Source organism: Papaver somniferum, chromosome 7 (assembly GCF_003573695.1).
Source record: "Papaver somniferum cultivar HN1 chromosome 7, ASM357369v1, whole genome shotgun sequence".
Taxonomy (NCBI): Eukaryota; Viridiplantae; Streptophyta; class Magnoliopsida; order Ranunculales; family Papaveraceae; genus Papaver; species Papaver somniferum.
Window position 1 is genome coordinate 199,536,939 of NC_039364.1, and position 26,792 is coordinate 199,563,730.

General features: G+C 37.0%; 1 protein-coding gene across 3 annotated transcripts; it reads left to right on the top strand.

The window, feature by feature from the left end:
- The first annotated feature begins 382 nt into the window (after positions 1–382).
- On the top strand, positions 383–5,228 carry LOC113299365. Of its 3 annotated transcripts, none has more exons than XM_026548385.1 (5): positions 2,166–2,478; positions 2,915–3,108; positions 3,248–3,463; positions 3,626–4,083; positions 4,337–5,228. In XM_026548385.1, exons 2-5 carry the CDS (start codon positions 3,042–3,044, stop codon positions 4,628–4,630), a joined length of 1,035 nt encoding a protein of 344 aa, XP_026404170.1. In that variant the 5' UTR covers positions 2,166–2,478; positions 2,915–3,041; the 3' UTR covers positions 4,631–5,228. The 3 variants fall into 3 exon arrangements, with proteins under 3 accessions (XP_026404171.1, XP_026404170.1, XP_026404168.1); XM_026548383.1 differs by having other exon boundaries at positions 2,915–3,067; XM_026548386.1 differs by lacking the exons at positions 3,626–4,083; positions 4,337–5,228 and adding exons at positions 383–1,276; positions 1,689–1,856 and having other exon boundaries at positions 1,970–2,478; positions 2,915–3,445.
- Positions 5,229–26,792: the final 21,564 nt, after the last annotated feature.

The window sequence follows — 26,792 nt, forward strand, 5'->3', positions numbered from 1 at the left end:
GAATTTCCTCTTCCGTATAGAAAAGTGTTCTCTTTGAGTGTTCTTTCCAGCGTTTAGTCAACCTTGGGTAATTCATATGTCATTTTGATTGTTGGAATCACATATTAGAGAAAGAAAAGATGGGTGATTCTGAAACAAGATGGTAAACAGACACTTAAAACTGCACTAGAATGTTGGATTGAAAGTTTATAAAGGTGAGGAACATGTATAAACCACATGGATAAATAAATGGGGATGTTTTCTTACTAGTAACCCTCTGGATCTTTGGGTCATAGGTATTCAGTCAAGTAAGTAGGTGAGGGGAAACATGATCCAAAAATGGATTAGGTACATTTCTCCGTGGATGGTGAATTTGGGGTGGGGGGATTGCTTAAATATGGGTTTGACTTTCTGCGGGTTCATTCTTAACTTGTGGAATTTTGGAAAGTGAAATTCTTGCAGTCAGTATGTGTTTTAGTGTAATACTGAAGAACTGCTTGGTATTCATCAAGGTCACTGTTGTTAGAATTGTTTCTTGCAGTGCATAGATTACACCTAGTGTCGAGAACAATGGGCATGAAGTTCTTTTTTAATTGACAACTGACTTTGTGGAAGAAGTCTATCAAGTTTTATTAAAAGTTGATTTAGGATGATTTGAATAAAGTTGATTTAGGATGATTTGAATTGAAGTTGCATTTGCTGGTACACTATCTTCCAGAAGCCGATAGTTCATTGTTTAATTAAGTCACGAGATCTAGTGACAAATTCCAGTTGTAGCTTCCCTTCTTGTGTTTTTCAAAAGCTTGCTTCAAAGCATTACTTCTCCAAGGGTTTTAGAATTGTCTGAAGCTTGAAATGAAAGCATTTCTCCCTTGAGAAGAAAAGAATAAAGAAAAGAAATTCATGTTTAACATATACTGAACCCCTGCATGTCTTGAGTACTGGTATATATTAGACACTCTTCACATCCTTGGTTTTCACAAACACACACACACACACGCACGCACACACTCTCTCTTTCCATATATTTCCTCCATAAAAACCATGTCTGCTAGAGGTGTAGGTGATGATGATTGTGATCATCGATCTCAGCAGGAAGTGATGCGATTAGGTCAGCTGCAAGTTGAATCTCTTGGTAGGCTTGAAGCATTACTAAAAGGACTCGTAGAATCTCAAACTAGAATAGTAGAATCTCAAGAAAATAATCAACAGCAAGTGTTGGATATTTTAAGAAGCAACAATAATTACAAAAATAAAGTTGGCCAGAACCCATCATCTGATCAATATAAACAGCAAGGTACATGATTAAGTATGAGTTCTTTAATTCAATGTATACAGACATTAATTTGTATGTTGCCAAAGCGTTTTGTGCGCATTTCATATTTTTGTCGATTATGGGTCTTCAAAAGTCATTTTGCTTTCTTCTGTCTGAGGTAAGGTTTAGGTGAGTCTCAATTTCTTCTAACTTGAAATATTTGTCTATTTTTATAAAATATTTACTACCTCCGTTTCAAAATAATAGGCTTGTTTATGTGCAAATTTACACACAAACAAGCCCTATTATTTTGAAACGGAGGGAGTATAAGTTAACTTTCTTCCCTCAAGATTTTGCCAATTTTTATTTTTAAAAAATATTTGTTTATTTGAAAACAAATGAAGCGAACAGCAGTGTAATCATAGTTTAAAATGTTAGAGATGTATGAATGCAGATTATGTATCTTTGTCTGAATTTGTTCAATTTGGTGTATTTATTGGATGCCTAATGTCGCATCACAACATTATCGACACCAGAGATCACAGCAGTAGTAACACTGGTAAACAAGGGATCACAGAAGTGCCTGCTGTTTATGATGAACAAAAGAAGCCACCAAAAGTTGGTAAGCTGTATGTATGGCTTTTTGATAAATTATGTATGTTAGGTTTTGATTTCATATTTTCATGCTGATATTTACTAATTGTTAGTTTTGCTTCTGCATGTGACGTTGAGAAGTGGATGATCAGGTGGCGATTTTGGTTGATAATGAAATCACTGACGAACTTTTCGTCTCAGTAAAAACAAGTGACTGGGAAAGGGCTGAAAAGGTTCTTACTGAGAATCCTGAAGCAATAGAACTTGGGATCACATATGACTCATCTACCATATTGCATTTAGCTATTTACCATAAAGCAGAGGTGAATTTTGTGAAGCAGATTGTGGAACTCATGCCTAAAAAGGTGCTCGAGTATAAAACAAGTGAGAATGGTTTCACAGCGCTCCATATGGCAGCGAGGTATGGATATACTGAAGGTGCTACCATAATGCTAAATAAGAACCCTGGATTGACTCAGATACGAGATAATAAAGGAATGATACCTTTAGAAGTTGCTCTCCGTCATGTTACGATTGGACAGAAGAAGATAGTTGTCTTTACTCTAAAACTAGAGATATGGAACCAAGTCCGTTCTTGGGTCATGATGGTGCCAGGTTATTATGCAGTGCAATTGATGCCAATTTTTATGGTGGGTAAACAAAACTAACACTTTTTGCATGTGAAGTATGATTGGAAATTTCATATACATGATTAGGTCTAATACAAACGGGCAAGTACGTCTATAGAATCTACACTAATGTTAGATACAAGGAACCCAGTTGGTTATTAATTCATATCTGTTGTCAACTAAGCCGCTGTAAGGAATGCTGTGAGATCATATACATATAATTAGATACCAGTAGACAATTTTTATAATCTCTCCTAACGTGAAACTCTTGCTACTCCCTGCCAAAGAGGTCCTAGTTCGAGGTATAAAATTCCAGGAAGTGATATTAGATAGGAGATAGTTACAGTCATTGTGCTATTTATATTTTTCCATATAACTTAGCTTAATTACTTATATTGGCGGACGTTTTCTGAACCTTTGTACTTATGTAGTGATAACTAAATCCTTTTGTTTGTAGGTATGGCGTTATCTCTAGTCAGACGGTTTCCAAAATTGGTTATGGAGAAATCACTAGTACATGATATGTGTGGATTAGAGTTGTTGGTTCGAAGGCCGTTCTCATTTCGAAGTGGCGCTAAGCTGACATGGTGGCGGCAATGCATTTATTCATGTTAGTTGGTCATCTCCAGAACATAATGTTTAAGATGAGCAGTAATTATCTAAAAAGTTACTCAAGAAACTATTATATGTAGTTTCTCTTATGCTAGATCAGTTCTTTTCTTGTTTTTATCTCGACTGGATATTCATCTATTCAAATAGATTGTTCATATAGCAATTCATGTGGATATAGATTCTACATATGAAAGAGACGAAGACAACCCTTCAGAGGATTCATCTGAAGGCACCGAAGGAGATGAAGGGAACCCTGCAGCAGTTGAAGAAAGTCTTCTCGAAAACTCAGAAGACAGGGAAGTAGTTGAAGAAAGCCTTTCCGAAAACTCAAAAGAATCCTCAACAAGCGATACAGGAGCAATGGCCATATACCTCATGCCTTACTTGAAACGAGGTAAAGTGTGCATGAAATGTCTCATTGAGTTTAGTTTTCCTATCTTGATTATTTTATTAATTCTTATAAGTGCTAGCACGATACATTCAAGTGTTGCTTCGACCTTCTAGGTAGGGAATATACAGTTTAATCAATGGTGTCTTTGCTTTGTTTCTTTTTCAGTGCCTCAAGTCAAACAACTATACATACAAAAGTCGATGCACAAACAAGCCAATGCGCTGCTTAAACAAATGTTAGAGGAACTCGATAACACAACCTTTGGTAGATTTGAGTTATTAAATTTTTTGAACAGTAATCCCAACGTCATTAAGGCAGCTATAAAGCATGGTGTTACAGAATTCATAGTGGAGTGTCTCGAAAAATTTAATTTCCTGATTTGGTATAGGATACCAGAACAAAGCATGATAGAAATGGCTATTGAAGAACGGAATGAAATGATAGTGAACCTCATATGCGAAACCTGTGACGACACTGGTGACGATAAGATCGATCTAGTTTCTAGAACAGATGATAACAGCAACACTATTTTGCATGACGCTGCCAAGTTGGCACCTTCTGCTCAACTCAATCTAATCTCGGGCGCAGCTCTTCAGATGCAGCGAGAAGTTCAATGGTTCAAGGTAAGGGTGATAGTTTCGTCTTCCGTATGAATAGCAACATATTTAGCACGAGTCACTTAGTTTAGATTTCACTTTACTGGAAGGATTTGAGCACTTTACTGGAAGGATTTGAGCTACAACTTTGGTCAATAATATTATTTGATTTTGGTCGACAACTGATGGTATTAATTATCATGATATCAACTGCGATATTAATATTGTTTATTTGTTTCTAAATCAGCCTACTAATTTTTTGGAATTACATTGTCATTAGGGGGTGGAAAGTATTATATCTGAAAATGATAAGTTTAAGAGAAATTACAAAGGGGATACAGCTCAGTTAATATTTACTGAGAAACACAAAGATTTGCTGAAAAAAAGTGAGGATTGGATGAAGGATACATCTGGTTCCTGCATGATAGTTGGTGCCCTCATTGCTACTGTAGCATTTGCAGCTGCTTTCACTGTTCCCGGGGGTAATGTCAGTGATAGTAGTAGTAGCAGTAGCACTAAGAAGAATGGTACTCCAATTTTCTTGGGAGAAATATCATTTCCGTGTTTGCAATAGCTGATGCGTTGGCTCTATTCTCTTCTATAACATCGGTCCTCATGTTCTTAGCTATATATACATCACGATATGCAGAAAGAGATTTCCTCAAGTCCCTGCCACAAAAACTAATAATAGGCCTTGCAACTCTATTCATATCCATGGCGGCCATATTGATAGCTTTTGATGCATCACTATATATTGTGGTCGGAACTAGATATGCATGGGCTTCAGTTCCAATAGTGTTGTTTGGTTGTTGTCCAGTGGCCTTGTTTGCGTGGTTACAGTTGCCATTATTTGTTGAAATGGTTCGTTCTACATATTGGGGTGGTCTTTTTCAGAAACACAGATATATTGATCCTTCATTTGAGGAAAGCGATAACGAAGAGAGAGAATATTATGGTTCGGGTAAAAAAACAAATCCGATCATTCTGGTTATAGCAAGTTAAATTACGAATATTTTCTCTATACTTGTATGTTAAGTGGGGAGGTGTAATGGAAGGATTTGAAGGAATTACATTACTCACTTGGGATTTAATCTGTGTGGCCATTAACATGTATGTATCCAGTACCGAAGTGTAAGAATATTATCAGTTTTTTCTTTCATCTTTTTTGAATAAACCCAACTGTTTTTAACACTGAGAACCAGACAAATTTAGGACTTTTAACTTTTAAGCATATGGCTTTTAATGTGTTTTAGCATAATGGGAGTTATACTGCATGATTGATCACCAATCTTGGTGTAACCATGGTATCAATTGATCAACTGAGAAGTAAGTTGATTGGTTAGTAAATGAGAATTGGATATTTTGAATTGTGTCAGGGTGCAGTGTACGTAAATAGGTTTTTATAGTCTAATAAGTGCTTTTCGTAGATTTTTTTTTTTACCTGACATTTTTAGGGGCGATTAATAAGACAAAAACGGTCACCAAACCTAAAACGAAGCCACTCCTTATCTCCCGTTTTTCATAATGACCAAATTATCCTTAATAATCGGTAGTCAAAATGATAATCGGACGTTAACTTTTAAATCGGAAGAAAGTGATATATGGAGGAAAACGATTTTAGTTTTTGAGTTTTATGGTTTAAGAGTAGAAGAAGAAGAAAAAAAAGGAAGAAAAAGTGAGAGAAAACCATTTTTTCTTAAATCAACTACAAACATGGATGAGTATGAAGAATAAGGTGAGAAACATCATGAAGAATATCATGTTAAAGGTTCAATAACGATTAGATAGACGATTGAATGCATTCAACGCCATTAACGTTCCAGAATCGGTAGATAATATAATACTTTATCTACCGATTATACTCTTTTGTTCTAATAGAGAAACACAATCGGTAGATAAGTGATGTTCATTATCTACCGATTGTGATAGTCGCCCCAAATCTAGTTTTCTCAAAATTAATGGATTTTTGAATTTCTCTATTTTCATAATCGGTTAAGTGATGTTTATTATCGACCGATTGTCTACCGATTGTGATAGTGGCCCCAAATTTAGTTTTCTCAAAATTAATGAAATTTTGGATTTCTCTATTTTCATAATCGGTAGATAACTGATGTTTATTATTTACCGATTGTGATAGTCACCCCAAATCTAGTTTTCTCAAAACTAACGGAATTTTGAAGTTCTCTATTTTCATAATCGGTAGATAACTGATGTTTATTCTCTACCTATTGTACAATCGGTAGATAACTTATGTTCATTTTCTACCGATTGTGATAGTGGCCCCAAATCTAGTTTTCTCAAAACTAACGGAATTTTGAATTTCTCTATTTTCGTAATCGGTAGATAAGTTATGTTCATTATCTACCGATTGTGATAGTAGCCCCAAATTCAACTTTTCCAAAAATAATGAAATTTCAAATTTCTCTAACTTTTACATTCGGTTGTTTAGTGATGTTCATTATCTACCGACTGTGAGAATAGTCCAAAATTCAATATTTCCAAAACAAATGAAACTTCGAATTTGTACATAAACAATCGGTAGTTGTGTGATGTTGATCATCTACTGATTGTGGTCGTAGCCCCAAATTTAATTTTTCAAAACAAAGCAAAGATAATAGAAGAACAAGGTCATAATCGGTTGCTAAAAACAATACTAAACTACCAATTGTAAAAGGGCATTTATGTATTTTTCTAACACTAGGACATCCCATAACCAAAAAAGCTGTCCCTAATTTCTTCGGGACCGCCCCTAAAAATGCTGGGTTTTTTAAGATAGAAAAAAATTGAGGGTTATTATTATTTCCTTTAGCTAGTGTTTCAAATTTCTAATTGTTAATTTATACACCTTTCCAATTTTACCTTACTTGGAACTCGGTGAGACAATGAAATGTAGGAGTAAATCTACGATTTAAAAAAATGAAGCTTATTATACGGGTTCCAAGTTCTGGTTTTGAAGACTCACAAGAGGACTGAATCAAGTCATGAAATAGTAATCAATAGATTCCCTTATCCTACTACTCTCCCTATATCCTATTACTCTTGTTAATAACTAGAATGTCCTCGATTAATTATTGTTAATGATTTGATTAACTAAACTAAGTAATATTCTCCTACGGTGGGAAGTGAGCACCTACAATGGGAAAATTGGGTTCAAATTTTGCCCTGACAATTTCATCTATGTTCTGGAAATATGACTTCCCAAACCGTAATTAAGGCTATGGTTTGGAAAATAAGAACTCCCAATCTTAGATAGTTCTGAAACTTATTTTTGGAAACCTAATTTCAGCAAATCTAATCTATTCATGCAATAAAAACCAAAAAAAAAAGATGCGTTTTTTAATTCTTACTTGATTGAAGTCATTACTGGTGAATAATACGGTGTTTGGATATTTGTTTTGAATCTTGATCGTTGTTGAAGAAGAAAAAATAGGAAAAGAGAAAGAACGAGCGATGGAGGAGGGGAAGAAGAGGAGAAGCCGATGGATATTTAGGTTAGACAGATTTAATTTTTGATTTTATGTTAGTTATTAAAGAGTAAGGGGTATTTTTAGATTTTTTTATTGATTAGGGCTCCCCTTATAGACATATAGGGCATTTATATCCATAAAAGCCCTCAATACCAAATGCTCGGAGTCCGTATAATATGCCTCTTGAAAATTGTTGTGATGAAATATTTCTAAGTCATATTAATTTAAGATTTGATCATCTTTCTTATTTGAAAGTTAATTTAGAAGCCTAACCGGGCTGAAGCAAACCAAATTCAAGATTAACTATTTTATCTTTTATTTTAAAGTTAATGTTGTGATGAAGTATATTTATCGATTGTGGGCGTATTCTTATGTAAATACATATCATTTTTGAGTTAATTTACAATATGTATTTTGGATTTTATTAACCGATTTTGATCAATAGATTTACGAGTGCATGAACATCTACCGATTCTGGGTTGACGTTTTCCAAAAAAAATAATCATGTTTTGATGGTGAATTAACATTAGTTAATTTCTAGGTTAACAAGATTAAACATAAATTAATCACCGAATTACCACTTATTAATCAGGGTAAATTAGGAACGCGGGATTGGGGAATATCAAAACTAATTGGGGGATATGAATTACTTCCCCCAACCAAAGGTGTCTGCTAAGGGGTGTTTTTTGGGGAGAAAATACTAAAACACCCTTTGATTAATTAAAAAACATTATGAAAAGACTGTTATACCCTTTCTACAAAATAAAAAACTTAAAATCAAAACCAAATACAAAATCAGTTATCCCCCATTTGAGTGCCGGCATACTCGTGTGTTAGGGTTAGGTTTTGAATTTTTTTTTCATCCATCTTCCTCTCCTCTTCTTCGTCGTTCTTCATATACTTTACGATTAACCGTTGAATCAAAAATTTCTTCGTCGATTAAAACCAACCCATAAGAATGCCTCCACGAAATAAATCAGATGCTCAATCGAAATCAAAATCGATTGCTCAACAAAAACAAGAAAAGAGGATTGCTTTGATTGCTCAAGAGCAAGAGGAAGAAGAACAAGAGAACTCGGACGATCAACCTCTCACAAACATGGATTCTGTGAGAAGGATTTAGAACTGTTTAATTAGTGTTTCAATTGATTTGTAGCTATGGGTTTAGGTCAAAATCGCAAACCCTAACTGAAAAAGTTGAGTTTCAGTAGCTTCCGGCATTCAATTTAGTATGAATACCACACCGGAACAGTGTAGCGGCATTCGATTTAGGATGAAGACCACACCGGCACTGTGTTATGGCATTCGATTTAGGTTGAAGACCACACTGGAACTTAGTTACGGCATTCGATTTAGGATGAAGATCACACCGGAACCCTGTTACGGCATTAAAATTAGGTTGAATACCATGCCGGTATTGAGCTTCTAATAAACAGAGAACCCTAGGATTTTCTTACGGGTACTGGCATAGGTTTTAGGTTAGATTCCATGTCGGTACCTTGTTACCGCATGTGTTTCAATTTTAAGTATGTACCGGCAAAGGTGTTTTCATATCCAGGAACTTCCTAGACATTGTCGGCGTCCACGACAATTATTTGGCAATGCCGGTAATGGTTCCCGGCATGCAATGGTTTGAATTTCCTATGCCGTGTTTTGGTCACGGCATGGTCGATACTTTGTTAAGGTATGCCGGTAGTGGTGATTCTATGCCGTTATGTGGTGTATCTATGTGATAGGTGTCTAAAACACCTAATTTTATATCTAGTATTTATGCTTTCTTTTCTAAGTTTTCTTGTAAATTATGTATCTTATGTTTTGTTTTTGAGTATTTAGGTACTTTGGAGTCATTTGGAACAAAGGAAGAAGAACAAGGCAAAAAGATGCAAATGCTGTTGGAGACAAACTATTTCTCATTATTTGCTTCTATTTCTTAATTTTTGTTTGAAAAGCATGTCGGCTTTAGTGATGCAAATTTATGTTTGATTAGCACGACTGCTTTAGTGATGAAGAGAAATTGTAGAGAAGAAGTGGATATGAGAAGTAAGAGACGGCTGCTGTTGGTGGAAGAATTCAAGAGAAGAAAAGAGCGTTCACCCGATTTGAGCAAAAGAGCATAGTTGTCATCCCATGGTGAACACTATCTGGAGCCCAATCAAAGTTAAGGGGAAACTCTATTTGGAGGAGTACTAAATACAGACGAGCTGAGGTTAAGGGGTTATCATCTGGGTGACCCTTATCTAAAGTACTGGGGTGTCTGAATCTGGCCCATATTACCTTGATCCAGACCCAACTTCTATATCCTAACCCTAACATTTCTCTTCCCAAATCATTAGCAGCTGAAATCGAAAAAAGAAAGCAGCCACTGCTGCTGTTGTTTCCGGAAGAGACGAGATCGAGATGCAGAGAAATTGGTTGAATCTGAGATGGAAATGTTGGGGGTTTGTTGTTGATTTTGGAAATGGGTTACTGTCCTGAAGGAATTGAGACCAATTTGTAGGAAGTTGATGATGAATTCAAGCAGCAAGGTGATGTACCAGTGGATGTGGGAGATGATTTCAGATGAATGGGGTTGTGTGGTGTTGTTGCTTTGATTTGATGCTGTGTTGATGGTGAGAATCAGTTAAGGAATTGGTGATATGGGTTTGCTTTGGTAATGAATTTGAGGCATCGTAAGAAGAAACTGAAGCTGATAGATGACTGCAATAAGCAGTTGATGGTAGTACTTAATCTGCAGTTCATTGCAGTGGAGACTGAAGCTATAAAATGAGAGCTGTAATGGAGAAGCAAGATAAATGAAGTGGTATTGCAGTTGTGCTTGAAGTTATTTGAGGTGGTTATCTGTGTTGGTGACAGGAAGTACAGGTAATGGAAGTAAAGAAGCAGCTGATATTGAATTAGAGAGAATGGAAGAGCCAAGATGGCAGCAAAGTTATGCACAACCAAGATGGCTGGCTAAGGAGCTATTATGCACAATGATTGTGCACCAGAATATATGACCAGTTAGACTCTGACTCTAGCTGAGTTGTTTGACTCAGCCTCTGACTCGGTATGACTGTGATCGAGTTGACCCGTCTGACCTTGACCGAGTTGACCCGTTTGACCGGTGAGCGTGCGGACTTTGCCGGTCACCTGAGACACTTTTTCGGCCAACTTCCGGCGACGATTTGACAGAGTTTTTACATGGGTTTTTCTCACTTTTGGGCTACGTGGATTTTCATCTAATGGACTTTGAAGACTTGGACCTAATTTTGGAACAAGAGGAGCTATAAAAGAGAAGACTTCTACAACTTTTAGGAGGACGTATTCTACTTGGAGCTAAGGAGAGATCCGCTTTTGTTTACACAACTAGGGTTTGCTTTCGCATTTATTTTTCATCTTCTTTATTTGATTATTGATTATGATGAACTCCATAGATATGAGTAGCTAAATCTTATATTATTGGTTAAGGATGTAGTCCTATATCTACAACTTGTGCTTGACTAATGCATTAGTTTTCTCTCTTGATTATCGTTCAAATCTCTATTGTTTTAATAATCACATGATTGATGTATTGTGATAGGACTTAGATGTTTGGTTAGTTAAGTGGCCAATTAATTGAACTTGCATACTTGTCCATAGCTATTTTAGGGTTTTTCATCAAGCGATAACCCCAAATACAAGAGCATGATATGATTACGGTTTGTAGTGATACACTCTTGTAATCATATGTAGAGTTTGACCTTTGTACGAATTGTCATGCACAATGTATGACAATTGCATTGATTAGCCTATTTCCAAAACTTAATGCTCCTGGGAATTGAACTTAATTAGCGCAAGGCGTTAGGTTATTCTTTAGGTAGAATTCACATACCCAGCTCTAATGTGTATGTTGATGAACTTAGGAAATTAATAGATTATCTTGCTCTCTTGATTCTCTAGGATTTTGATAATAAAAGAGATTAAATTATAATTCTAATCATGAATGTAAGCACTTGTTTAAGATAGAAGATGAATTCCTTGACCAATATCTTTCTCTCATTGATTACATTCTACTATTTACTTTGCTTTTAATTTAATTCATATTGCTTTATAAAATCAATAATCCCCCTAATTGGTTACTTAGGAAATTGAATACTTAATAGCTACAATCGCCTCTCTGTGGAAACGAATTCTTTCTTATCATATACTTTAGGAAAGTGAATTTATTTTTGACGCATACGACAACGATCAAATTTTGGCGCCGCTGCCGGGGAGGAATACGACTAGTTATTAAGTTTTTAGTTTCTTATCATCATTTCTGCTTACATCTTTGCTTTTTGTTTCTTGTCTCTTGTTCTCACTTGTTTTTGAGAATTGTTTTTCAGGTACTAATCCCTGGCTTCCAAAAATTGGAACTATCCAAGGTGCGGGATAAATACTCGTGAAGGAACAATACTTCAAGCAAGAATTGACGAGATGGAAGAACAAGAGTTGGAAGTAGAAGAAGAGACTTTCTAGCAAGAAGAAGAAGTTATAGAACAAGAGGTTCCGGTTGAACAAGAACCACTGATAGACACATTTATGTGTCTAATATGTCTCAATTGTATGTATTGTTAGTACTCGATTTTCTATTTATTTTGTTATTTTATGTCTTTATAGGTATTTTTAGAGAAATAAGCTCTTGCGGCAAAAATTGGCTCAAAAAGTGGTGTTTTACACCCTAGGATAAAGTACTAAAGACACTCCAGAAATGCACCGGAAGAACCCCAGAAATGTCCCGGAGGAACCCCTGAAAAATTATTGTTTCAGCCCCAAAAATTACTATTTCCGCCCAATTGCTAAAGGGACCCCATGAATGGATTAAGGGGAGGTCACTTTCTTCCCAGAATTTGAAAATATTTTTGGCGGGAAAATTATTTCATACACTGGCAGATTTTACGGGCATGATTTGAAAGGGTTATGAGTAGACTAAAGAGCTGAAATTCAAGGGATAGACTCCTTATGGGTATATGAATATATTTTGAGTGTTGGAATGGCCTGAGTTGGGCCCAATCGCCGGAAATTTTTCACAACAGTTAAAAAAGGAAAATAGGGTTTCAAGTTGATTTATGGAAATTAAAGGAGACTAAAGGCAAGAAAAATAATTCCGAGGATTCATATACATATTTAGAAGATATTGGAATGATCGAAACATCTTAGAAACGCGTGGAGAAAGAAAATATAGAAATTATTGCCCGTAGAAAATATTTGTGTTCAATGAAGATTATTTGGAGTTATGACGAGATTCAATGCGTGATATGGGTATAAATAGTCTCTTAGGGTGATGTAGAAGCAGTGTCGAGAGTTGGGAGGAGAAGAGAGGAAGCTGCAGAGGAAGAATCACGAATTCTCTCTGTTGCTGCTGCTGTTCGTGATGAAGATGAAGAACATGAAGAACGGACCTGCACCAGCAGTCGTTTATCAACAGTGAAACAGACTCACAGCCGTGGGTCGTAGGTGTGGGTCTTAGATCTACAGTAACAATAGCACTTCTTCTTTGTCGTTCATTTTGGACGCTTTCTGTGGGTCGCACATTCACCGTTTTATTATTTCATCTCCATTTTCATCCTTGTAAACACCCTTTGAGCAATAAATAAATATTTTGAGCGTGTTTTTATCATAATGAGCTAAACCCAACACTGGGACGACGGAGGAGGTCGAATTTCATCCATGTGGTAATTTCATTAATTCTTTTATTTACTTTTTGCACTAATTTTAATTGAATTAAGATTTTAAATTAATTACTTGTGATTTCATTTGATGGAGTATGCTTAGTCCTAGGGATTTTTGATATGCCATGCTTAAGAAATACAAGTAATATTTTATAAAATCTATCTTGGCAATAAACTAGAGTTAATATTTGTTTTGTTTTGAACTATAATCGCCTTGAATTAAATTCTGAACCACTTGAAAATGAAAAATAGCCGAATCTTTAGTCCCAGTTTCTCGCACCAGTGTTAATATTTTTATTGTATATATTTATCTTTTTTATTAAGTTTACAAAATTATCCTTCACAAGTCCGAGAGTTTGAACCTCATTACTACAACTCCACGAAAAATCATTAATCATTTTGGCGCCGCCGACGTGGATTTGTGCTTAGGTAGAATTTTTAGGTTTTTATTATTTTTTTTACTATTATTTGTTCCTTTTTACGTTTCTTTTTGTGTCTTTGATTTACAGGTTCGAAGTGGAATACTAAGGACTTGGGAACAAAAAGCTTAAAGCTAAAAGCTAAAAGAGAAGAAAAAAAAGACATAATTTTTTTTTAGGATTTGTAAATAGGCTTTATTTTTCATAATTTTTGGACTTTTTATTTGGACTTTATTCTGGACAATTGGACTTTATTCTTTTTTTTTAACCCTACGGAAGGGTATTATTGTTAAAAAAAAATATTTATATAAACTGTGTGCAGGGAAGGACGACGATTACTATATCGTCTCGGCCCCTCGGGTTCGTACATGACATAGGAGTCGTGGCCCGAGTCGACTTCAACGGTTCATCCCCCGTCTGGTACGGGAGGTAAGTCCATCGAAACACTCGTGAATCTCCTATCAGCGGGTTTACTGTATTCCTTAAGGTGATTCATTGATTGAGGACGAATTTGGACTGTTTTTAAATTCCTAGTAAAGGGCAAGGCCTGGCCAATACAAGATAAGGGTTCGGATTTCATCACCGCTCCCTTCTTGCCCGCCTTAGGAAAACGAAACCTAACGCGAACCCAAGCTTAAAATTTGGAATAGAACGAAACCGACAGGGTAACGAGCTTAATAGGAAACTCGCTCGAAAAATATTGGTTGCTCTTTAAGCACACTCCAAAGTTCATGATAGTTTCTGTGAGTTGAATGCGTGACTGCGCCGCCTTGTGATAGCGGTGAGGCCTTGGGTATCAAAGCTCCACTGAGCTTCCCTCGCCTCAATTCAACTTACTTTGACTCGGATTGATTTCAGAGGGGTTTGCTTAAATTGTAACGAATTCCCTTTCGAAAGATAGAAGCTGGTCTAGAAACAATCTAAGTGGAGCCATCATGCTTTTTGTTTGCTAGATTTTATAGGTTTGATTTGGTCGAGTCATCCTTGTTTGTGATTATTAAGAATGTCGAGCTGGTATGATAGAAGCCAATACAATGAATATCGACCTGAATTTGAATATGGACATCATCAGTTTTATTACCATGGTGGGAATAGTGGTTGGGAACGGAAAACTTTTCAAGTTTATGGTTCATACCATGGTGAGCCCAATCACTATCCTCACAACCATCAGTCATACGAGAAAAATTCTGCTAATTCCTCTTTACTTGAGTCGACACGTAAGTTAGCTGAGACAACACGTAAGTTCGCTGAAATGAATAACTTAGTTATGGACGAAAATAATGCAATGAGTGAACTTTCTTTACCTGATTTCCTAGATTACGTCAGGAATTCATGTGAGTCGGCCCAAAAGATTTTGTTAGACACCCAGAATGGAACTTCTCTAAAAGATCTAAATTTCCAAAATAGTGTTTCCAATTTTACCCTTGATGTAAATAGTGAATATTTGCCTAATCTAGAGGACGAGGTTAGAATAAAAGACATTACTTATTTGGATAAGGTTCAATCATCTTCGTACTATGATGATGAGGATAGCAGTAATGAAGAATCTGAAATATGTAGGCATAGTGATCAGGAGTCTAGTAATCCAATTGAGCTGTATAGTGATTATATTATTTCTAGTTAAAATCCAAATAATTTTTATGATTATTCACCTATTCAAAAGGACGAGGATTTGATTAGGGATACCACCGTTTTAGACGATGTAGTTTTTCCTTTTGATTACGAAGCCGATAGTGGTTTAGAGGAACGGGTTCATTTCGAAAATACTGTTTTAGAGTCTAGCGACTTAGAAACAATAGTCTTGGAAGAAGAAGATAGACCCGTAGAGATGAGTAAAGATGCACTACCTGATATAACTTAGAAGAATCTCTTGAATATTTTAAGGACTCTGAAGATACGGAAATTCAAGAAATAATTAGAGGTCTATCTAGAGACACTGAAAACTCTAAGTTTGGGGGTGATTATCACTTTCCTAGTGCCTTACCTTTAACTCTCAGAAAGTCCCCACACTTAGGACTTGATATCTCTGCCTCGACCATTTTGCAAGATTACCTTCATACTCGTTTTCCCGAACCTAATGATGTCCAGGAAGAAGTTCAGTCGTTAGAAACCCATCCTCTGGTTGATGTGGTTTTCCCAGGCTATGATACCCAGATTGACTTTGTTTTCCCACCAAATAGTTTTCTTCCAAATGTGGGAACGTTTATATTTCAAATGTGTCGAATATTAAGTTGTGAGACTAAACCTAAATGCTTTAGGAAATTAGAATCGACACATTTGCTTAAGAATGACCACTACTCTCATTTTGGTCAATATTGTAAGTCAAATCTTATTGACTTAGAGGATCCTCAGTTATTTAGGTTATTATTGTGCGCTTCTAAGATCATATCTGAGTTTTTCCAGACTCTAGGACCTAATGATTCGGATCCCACCTATGAAGAAACGCAACCTATGAAAATATTTTATTTAGACCCTTTCTTAGAACCTGAACCACAATTAGATATAAATATCTTAATCAGGAAACTAGATAAGGGCATGTTATCCTTGTTCACTTTCTTGGGTTATTGTAGTTTCCTTTGGTCAGCTCTTTTTGGTTTTGAAGACCCACAGTTATTTCGGCTGTTACTTTTTGATTCTATGAGGTGACTAATTCCTTCCGATGTCTGGCTGAAGACTTTAAACTTAGCACTTCTTGGGAGGTAACCCAATCTCATGCAACACGGTAATATCTTTCCTTATCTCTTTTGCTTCAAATGGTAACAGTTTCTCCTTGTTCATGCTTTTAATTTCATCTTTAGAACATTGAGGACAATGTTAGATTTAAGTTTGGGGGTATGGGAGAAACTTTTTAGTTGCAGTATGAATAAATAAACTCCAGAGCCTAGAAATTTATGCGTATTTAGGATGGCACTAACCAATCTAAGTGGATGGAAGCATTTTGGTTGTAGGAGTTGAGGAACCAATCTGAATAGATGGAAACATCTAAAGAGTCTATTCATAAAAGCACAGAGCTCAGGTGTTAGAAATAACATGATAGTTTCACCATATCTCGTTGAGTCCTTTTCACTTCTATTTTTATTTTTTTTGTTTTTAAACCATGTTTCTCTAAGTGATAGGTGGGGCCCACGATTCAAGTTGTTACCAATGCTAGGATGAATTAGAGTGATTGAGTTACAAAAAAAAAAAAGTTGAAAAAAAAAGTTGAAAATTTTTTTTGAGACCAGACCATTCGACCAAAAGGAAAATTCAATAAAGTCGACCACTGGTACCCTTGTATATGCCAGTTGTGTTGACCTAGAGTTAGGTTATCGACCACTGGTACCCTTGTATATGCCAGTGTGTTGATATTAGTCAGACTAGTATCTCAATCCATTAGGATAGGTTCATTTTGGCGGAGGCCTTCAGACAGATATGGGAAACGCCGTTCACTTAGTAAACATCAAAACCATCTATGTTTTTCTATATCCATCTCTTAATCTTTCCATGTGATTAGTTTGACTCCGAATATGATGTCCATAGTGCAACTATCTGAGTAGAGCTCTGTCACTTATATATGAATTTTAGTATGCTTGAGTGCAAACTCGTGTACATCAATTGGAATTTCGCATCAGGTACTTCCTCTTGTAGTCAATAAGTATGCCAACCAAGGAGATTCTTTAGTGCCTTCCAAGGTTCGTTGTAGATAGCTGGGTCTGGAGTATTGGTTTTGTGGGTACACCTCTGGTAAACCCTCCCGAGATTAACTCGGTCACTAGGGACACCTAGTGAGTTAGGATTTTATTTTCAATATTAGTTTTGCTCGAGGACTAGCAAATAATAAGTTTGGGGGTGTTGATAGACACATTTATGTGTCTAATATGTCTCAATTGTATGTATTGTTAGTACTCGATTTTCTATTTATTTTGTTATTTTATGTCTTTATAGGTATTTTTAGAGAAATAAGCTCTTGCGGCAAAAATTGGCTCAAAAAGTGGTGTTTTACACCCTAGGATAAAGTACTAAAGACACTCCAGAAATGCACCGGAAGAACCCCAGAAATGTCCCGGAGGAACCCCAGAAAAATTACTGTTTCAGCCCCAAAAATTACTATTTCCGCCCCAATTGCTAAAGGGACCCCAGGAATGGATTAGGGGAGGTCACTTTCTTCCCAGAATTTGAAAATATTTTTGGCGGGAAAATTATTTCATACACTGGCAGATTTTACGGGCATGATTTGAAAGGGTTATGAGTAGACTAAAGAGCTGAAATTCAAGGGATAGACTCCTTATGGGTATATGAATATATTTTGAGTGTTGGAATGGCCTGAGTTGGGCCCAATCGCCGGATATTTTTCACAACAGTTAAAAAAGGAAAATAGGGTTTCAAGTTGATTTATGGAAATTAAAGGAGACTAAAGGCAAGAAAAATAATTCTGAGGATTCATATACATATTTAGAAGATATTGGAATGATCGAAACATCTCAGAAACGCGTGGAGAAAGAAAATATAGAAATTATTGCCCGTGGAAAATATTTGTGTTCAATGAAGATTATTTGGAGTTATGACGAGATTCAATGCGTGATATGGGTATAAATAGTCTCTTAGGGTGATGTGAAGCGGTGTCGAGAGTTGGGAGGAGAAGAGAGGAAGCTGCAGAGGAAGAATCACGAATTCTCTCTGCTGCTGCTGTTCGTGATGAAGATGAAGAACATGAAGAACGGACCTGCACCAGCAGTCGTTTATCAACAGTGAAACAGACTCACAGCCGTGGGTCGTAGGTGTGGGTCTTAGAGCTACAGTAACAATAGCACTTCTTCTTTGTCGTTCATTTTGGACGCTTTCTGTGGGTCGCACATTCACTGTTTTATTATTTCATCTCCATTTTCATCCTTGTAAACACCCTTTGAGCAATAAATAAATATTTTGAGCGTGTTTTTATCATAATGAGCTAAACCCAACACTGGGACGACGGAGGAGGTCGAATTTCATCCATGTGGTAATTTCATTAATTCTTTTATTTACTTTTTGCACTAATTTTAATTGAATTAAGATTTTAAATTAATTACTTGTGATTTCATTTGATGGAGTATGCTTAGTCCTAGGGATTTTTTATATTCCATGCTTAAGAAATACAAGTAATATTTTATAAAATCTATCTTGCAATAACTAGAGTTAATAATATTTGTTTTGTTTGAACACAATTGCCTAGAATTAATTCTGAACCACTTGAAAATGAAAAATGGCCGAATCTTTAGTCCCAGTTTCTCGCACCAGTGTTAATATTTTTATTGTATATATTTATCTTTTTTATTAAGTTTAAAAAATTATCCTTCACAAGTCCGAGAGTTTGAACCTCATTACTACAACTCCACGAATAATCATTAATCAACCACCTTTTGAAGAAGAAAAAGAAGCAATGGGTGATGCAAATCGTACACTCGAGGACTTGGCTTCTCACAAGTTGGATACACAACAATGGTGTATTAAAACAAACTCTACTTTCGAGATCAAGTCGGGGTTGCTTAGAGAATTACCAAAGTTCCATGGCATGGTGAATGAAGACCCAAACAAGCATCTTATGGACTTCCACACTATTGTGATGGACATCCTTCCAGCGGATACTGATGCGGATGGTGCAATGTTGAAAGTTTTCCGATTCTCTTTGGCGGATAGTGCTAAGGATTGGTTATATTATTTGCCCTCCGGAAGTGTGTGACAACATGGAATGGGTTGAAGAAACTCTTCTTAGAGAGATATTTTCCAGCATCAAAGGCTACTCAAATTCGCAAGGAGATTTGCGGGATGAAGCAAAATGTGGGAGAATCTTTATATGAATGTTGGGAACGATACAAGAGATTGGTGGCAAGATTCCCTCACCACCAATTTAGTGATGCAATGATAATCCAATACTTTTATGAAGGACTCCAAACAAGTGATAGGAATCTTTTTGACGCTGCGGGTGGTGGTACACTAGTGAACAAGACGGTGACACAAGCTAGAGAGTTGATTGAGAACATGGCAGCAAACTCCCAACAATTCTTGAGTCGTGGTTCGGATGTGCTTCTTAGGAGAGTAAATGAAGTGAGCGAGGTCGAGGAACTTCGTCAACAAATGGGTAACATGACAGCAATGATGCAACAAGTTGCAGCCGCGGTGATACCAAGTTCTCTTCAAGGGTATGAAGACCAATGAACAAGCTAATGGTCTTTCCAAATCAACAAAGACGGTATGATCCCTACTCCAACACTTACAATCCGGGATGGAGAGATCACCCCAATTTTAGCTATGCCAACAAGCAAGGAGCGGTTCAGCAACCTACTTTCAACCGTCCGAGTGGATTTCAACCACAACAACAACAATTTCAGCAACAACAATTTCCACAACAACAACAACAACCTCAAAATCAGGGGTCAAGTATGGAAGAGTTGCTGAAATCTTTTATGCAAAGAACGGAGAGTACGGTTAAGGAGTTGCAAACTCAAGTTGGTTCTATGGCTATTGAGTTGAATCAGTTGAAGGCACAAAATGGTGGGAAACTCCCTTCTCAACCTATCAACCCAAAAGAGGGTGTCAATGCAATTACGTTGAGAAGTGGTACACAACTTGTGCAACCCGAAGTTACTGATTCGGGCAAGGTGGAAACACCAAAGGAACCTGTTTTGGAGGAGAAAAATGAGGATTCTCCCCAAACTTCTGAGGTACCTATTTCTAACTCTAAAACTCCGGTTTCTACTTATGTTCCTCCTATACCTTTTCCTCGTAGATTTGCAAATTCCAAGAAGGCGGAACTAGAAAAGGAGATTTTAGACGTTCTCAAGAAGATCCATGTGAACATACCACTCATAGATGCAATCAAGCAAGTTCCAAAGTATGCAAAGGTGTTGAAGGACTTGTGTACCAATAAGCAAAGGCTCAAAGGTAATGAAGTGCTAAGTGTGGGGGAGAATGCTTCGGCAATCTTACAACACAAACTCCCACTTAAGTGCAAGGATCCCGGTAGCTTTGACATTCCCGTCACAATTGGTAACACCACATTTAACAAAGCTATGTTGGACTTAGGTGCATCCGTTAATGTTATGCCTGCATCTATGTATAACTCACTCGATCTTGGTCCTCTTAAAAAGGCTGGAATTGTATTGCAATTAGCCGATCGCTCTAATGTTTACCCAATGGGTATTGTTGAGGATGTTCTTGTGCAGGTTAATCAACTAGTATTTCCAGCTGACTTTTGCGTGTTAGAGATGGATGAAGGTTCACCGGACTCATCTTCCATTGCTACTTGGGGTCCCTTCATGAAAACGGCGAAAACCATATTGATGTGACAAGGGAACGCTAACTATGGAGTTTGATGGAGAAATAATACGTTTCAACATTTTCGAGACGATGAGATATCCTAGTGATGTCCACTCTTGTTTCTCCATTGATGTGATGGATACATTGGCGCAACAAATGTTTGAGTTGAATGGTGTTGATACTTTGGAAACCGTGCTCACTACACCCATTGAATGGTTTGGAGTATGGTGATGAGATTAAAGAAACCATTGGTTCTCTTGACTCATTACCGGAAAAATCAAATTAAGAATATTTCATATGCTTCTTTACCTTGCAATGATGAAAACTTGTGCCTTCTATTGTTAAATCTCCAAAGTTAGAATTGAAACCTCTTCCAAGTCACTTAAAGTACTTGTACTTGGGTGATAACGAAGAATTACCTGTGATTGTTTCTAATGAGCTTAGTGAATTACAGGAGCAAAAACTTCTAAGGGTGCTAAGGACGTACAAGACGGCCATAGGATGGACAATTGCCGATATCAAGGGTATAAGCCCTGCCGTTTGTATGCACAAGATCCGATTGGAGACGATGCAAAGCCTACAAGGGAAGCGCAACGTCGTTTGAACCCTATGATGGAAGTTGTGAAAAAGGAGATACTCAAGCTTTTGGATGTGGGTGTTATCTACCCCATATCCGATAGCAAGTGGGTAAGCCCGGTACAAGTGGTACCAAAGAAATCAGGTGTGACGGTGGTGGAGAATGATAAGAATGAACTTGTCCCAACTCGTGTGCAAACCGGTTGGAGGGTTTGTATTGATTATAGAAAATTGAATGCCACCACTAGGAAGGATCACTTTCCATTACCTTTTATTGATCAAATGCTTGAACGTTTAGCTGGACACTCTTACTATTGCTTCCTTGATGGCTATTCAGGTTACAATCAGATTGTGATAGCCGGAGGATCAAGAGAAAACCACTTTCACTTGTCCTTTCGGTACTTTTGCTTATAGAAGGATGCCTTTTGGCTTGTGCAATGCTCCAGCTACCTTCAAAGGTGTATGGTAAGTATTTTCTCAGAATATGTTGAAAACATAATCGAAGTCTTCATGGATGACTTTAGTGTCTTTGGTGATTCATTTGACCTTTGCTTGCACAATTTATCATTAATCCTTGAACGATGTGTTGAAACAAATCTTGTGCTGAATTGGGAGAAGTGCCATTTCATGGTAACTCATGGCATAGTTTTAGGCCATATAATATCTTCTAAAGGCTTGGAAGTCGATAAATCTAAGATAGACCTTATTCGTGCTCTAAACCCTCCCACTACGGTGAGAGGAGATACGCTCTTTTCTTGGTCATGCAGGTTTTTATCGTAGATTCATCAAGGACTTTTCCAAGATAGCATCACCACTTTGCAATTTATTGCAAAAAGATGTGGTTTTTAACTTTGATGATAAGTGTGTGGCCATTCAATCGTTTGAAAGAACTTTTGATTTCAGCCCCTATCATTAAACCACCGGATTGGAGCAAGCCTTTTGAGCTCATGTGTGATGCAAGTGATTATGCGGTTGGTGCGGTGCTTGGGCAGCGTGTGGGGAAGATACCTCATGCCATTTATTATGCTTCTAGGACACTCAATGAAGCCCAACAAAACTACACAACCACTGAAAAAGAGTTATTAGCTATTGTTTTTGCTTTAGAAAAGTTTCGCTCTTATCTAATTGGTACAAAAGTTGTTGTCTTTTCTGATCATGCACACTTAGGTACTTGTACTTGCTATAAAGAAAGAGGCGAAACCGAGGCTCATACGATGGATTTTGCTCTTGCAAGAATTTGATATAGAGATCAAAGACAAGAAAGGAATTGAGAACACCGTTGCGGATCACTTGAGCCGTCTTGCTGTGGACAAGGAAGCTATCCCATTGCGTGAAAGTTTCCCGGATGAGAAACTATTCTCAATTTTCTTTGGAGAACCATGGTACGCTGACATTGTTAATTACTTAGTGTCTAAACAAATCCCAAAGAACTTGTATCATACTGAGAGGGACAAACTAAAGAAGTTAGGAAACCAATACATATGGGATGATCCATACTTATGGAAACATTGTAGTGACCAAGTAATAAGAAGGTGCGTTCCCAAATCAGAATTTAATTCTATCTTGTCTTTTTGCCACTCATATGCTTGTGGAGGACACTTCGGGAGCAAGAGAACCGCTCTCAAGGTACTAGAATGTGGTTTCTTTTGTCCAACTTTGTTTAAGGATGCACATGCATTTTGTATCACATGTGATACGTGCCAAAGAACAGGTAATCTAGGTGCTCGAAATCGAATGCCACAAACTATTATTCAATTTGTTGAGGTTTTTGATGTATGGGGAATTGATTTTATGGGCCCTTTTGTCAATTCTAGTGGGAATTATTATATCTTGCTTGTTGTGGATTATGTCTCAAAATGGGTGGAAGCTAAGGCCACCCCAACTAATGATTCTAAAGTTGTTTCAGATTTTGTGCAAGCAAATATATTCGCAAGGTTTGGTATTCCAAGGGCTATAATTAACGATGGAGGTTCACACTTCAAAAACAGGTTCTTGCAAAACTTGTTAAGGAAGTACAATATGTCGCATAGGATTGCAACACCCTACCATCCACAAACAAATGGACAAGCCGAGGTTTCTAACCGGGAGGTGAAATCCATTCTTGAGAAGACGGTGAATCCAACTAGGAAAGATTGGAGCATGCGACTTAATGATGCTTTGTGGGCGTATAGAACCGCATACAAGACACCTATCGGGATGTCTCCCTTTAGGCTTGTGTATGGTAAACCTTGTCACTTACCCGTAGAAATTGAGCATAAGGCGTTTTGGGCTATTAAGCAATGCAATATGGAGTTGGATGGTGCTGGAAGGCAAAGGAAGTTGCAATTCCAAGGGTTAGAGGAGATTCGCAATGATGCATTTGAAAGTTCACGGATTTATAAGGAAAAGACTAAAGCATTTCATGATAGTATGATTACAAAGAAACAATTTTGTATTGGGCAGAAAGTGCTTTTGTTTAATTTTCTTTTGCAATTATTTCCGGGTAAATTAAGGTCACATTGGATTGGACCTTTTATTGTGACTAATGTGTTTTCTCATGGTGCAGTGGGAATTCGTAGTTTAGCTACAAGAAATGAGCTTAAAGTGAATGGGCACCGGCTGAAACCATATTATGAGAACTTCTCTTCGGAAGTCGTGGAAGGAGTTAACCTTGTGGAAGTACTCCCTATGGAGGAGCCTTAGCAAGCAAGGAGAAATTCGGGTTGACGACTTTAAACCAAACGCTAAGTGGGAGGCAACCCACTGGTTTTGTATCTTTATCTTTATCTTTTTATTTTTAAGCATTTTATCTTTGTTTTTACATATCATTTGCGGAATTCCCCACCTTGAACTTTACTTTGAATGACTTAATTTACATTGAGGACAATGTAAAGTTTAAGTGTGGGGGAGCATTTATATGTTTGTATAGTTAGTTGATTTGATGCCTTTAGTTGAGAAAAAAAAAGATGATTACCTCCTAAGTCTGGCAACTTGTGCCTTACACTAATGGAAACATCGTGGTTGTAGGAGTTGAGGAACCCATTAGTAGAGTCTATTTATATGAAAACAAACAAAATATAAGAATACATAATATGTTAGTTGTCACCATATCTCGGAGTCGTCACCATATCACGTTCTATTTTTATTTTTCCATATTTATCTATTATTTCTCTAAGTGAATTGGTGGGGCACGAACATCGAATTGTTAACACTGCTAGGATGAAATAGAGTGATTGAGTTACTAAATAAATAAATTAAAAAAAAAAGACCGACCAATTGACCAAAAGGAATAAATATGACACTTGGATAAAGCATTATGTGTGTGTTCTCCCTGTCTCCGTCGCTTAAGCAAGCGTGGAGTGCAGGATCCAAGGGAACTATCATGTAATCTGCTGACGAGAAACATGCGCTTGGATCCACAAGATCCAATCATGATGTCAATGAAAAAAAAGAAAAAAAAATTGAAAAAAAAAAGAAAAAGAAAAATATTATTATTGTGTTGAATAAAATCGATCACTGGTTCCCTTGTATATGCCAGCTGTGTAGATATTAGAATTCAGACCAGTATCTCAATCCAATAGGACTTTTAGGTTTGTTTTGGCAGTGACCTTGAGACAGATATGGGAAACACCGTTCACCTTAGTCAACAGTTCGCCACCATCTACTTTATATATCCATCTTCTTAATCTTTTCATGTGATTGTGGTTGATTCGATTCCAAGTATTGTGGTTGTGTTAACTTTCTGATAAAGCTTTACTACTAATTTATGAATTGGATTTGAAAGTGGGTACTTCCTCTTGTGATCATTGATAGTATGCCAAGTACAAAATGTTTAGTGTCACTTATAGACTTTTCACAGGTAGTTGGAATTTGGAAGAAAAGGTTTTGTAGGTACACCTCTTGTAAACCTTCACGAGACTATAACTCGTCCACTAGGGACACCTAGAGGTTCAAAGGCCTGTTATTCATGCTAAGAGTAATCGTATCCTCAATGACACAGAGCTGTATGTATGTTTTATAACTATTTTGTTTGATTTGCTCGAGGACTAGCAAAGTCTAAGTGTGGGGGAATTTGATAGGTGTCGAAAACACCTAATTTTATATCTAGTATTTATGCTTTCTTTGCTAAGTTTTCTTGTAAATTATGTATCTTATGTTTGTTTTTGAGTATTTAGGTACTTTGGAGTCATTTGGAACAAAGGAAGAAGAACAAGGCAAAAAGATGCAAATGTTGGTGGAGACAAACTATTTCTCATTATTTGCTTCTATTTCTTAATTTTTGTCTGAAAAGCATGTTGGCTTTAGTGATGCAAATTTATGTCTGAAAAGCACGACTGCTTTAGTGATGAAGAGAAATTGTAAAGAAGAAGTGGATATGAGAAGTAAGAGACGGCTGCTGTTGGTGGAAAAATTCAAGAGAAGAAAAGAGCGTTCACCCGATTTGAGCAAAAGAACATAGTTGTCATCCCATGGCGAACACTATCTGGAGACCAGTCAAAGTTAAGGGGCAACTCTATTTGGAGGAGTACTCCATACAGTCGAGCTGAGGTTAAGGGGTTATCATCTGGGTGACCCTTATCTAAAGTACTGGGGTGTCTGAATCTGGCCCATATTACCCAGATCCAGACCCAGCTTCTATATCCTAACCCTAACATTTCTCTTCCCAAATCATTAGCAGCTGAAATCGAAAAAAGAAAGCAGCCACTGCTGCTGTTGTTCCCGGAAGAAACGAGATCGAGATGCAGAGAAATTAGTTGAATCTGAGATGGAAATGTTGGGGGTTTGTTGTTGATTTTGGAAATGGGTTTACTGTGGTGAAGGAATTGAAACCAATTTGTAGGAAGTTGATGAATTCAAGCAGCAAGGTAATGTACCAGTGGATGTGGGAGATGATTACATATGAATGGGGTTGTGTGGTGTTGTTGCTTTGATTTGATGTTGTGTTGATGGTGAGAATCAGTTATGGAATTGGTGATATGGGTTTGCTTTGGTAATGAATTTGAGGCATCGTAAGAAGCAACTGAAGCTGATAGATGACTGCAATGAGCAGTTGATGGTAGTACTGAATCTGTAGTTCATTACAATGGAGACTAAATCTACAAAATGAGAGCTGTAATGGAGAAGCAAGAGAAATGGAAGCGGTATTGCAGTTGTGCTTGAAGTTGTTTGAGGTGGTTATCTGTGTTGGTGACATGCAGTGCAGGTAATGGAAGTAAAGAAGCAGCTGATGTTGAATTGGAGAGAATGGAGAGCCAAGATGGCAGCAAAGTTATGCACAACCAAGATGGCTGGCTAAGGGGCTATTATGCACAATGATTGTGCAGCAGAAGATATGACCAGTTAAACTCTGACTC

Excerpts from the sequence above, each read along its gene's own strand:
- LOC113299365 (XM_026548383.1), top strand. The coding sequence starts at position 2,406 with ATGGAACCAAGTCCGTTCTTGGGTCATGATGGTGCCAGGTTATTATGC. Across the intron at positions 2,479-2,914 it reads AATTGATGCCAATTTTTATG|GTATGGCGTTATCTCTAGTC; the intron begins GTGGGTAAACAA and ends TTTTGTTTGTAG. Across the intron at positions 3,464-3,625 it reads CATGCCTTACTTGAAACGAG|TGCCTCAAGTCAAACAACTA; the intron begins GTAAAGTGTGCA and ends TTTCTTTTTCAG.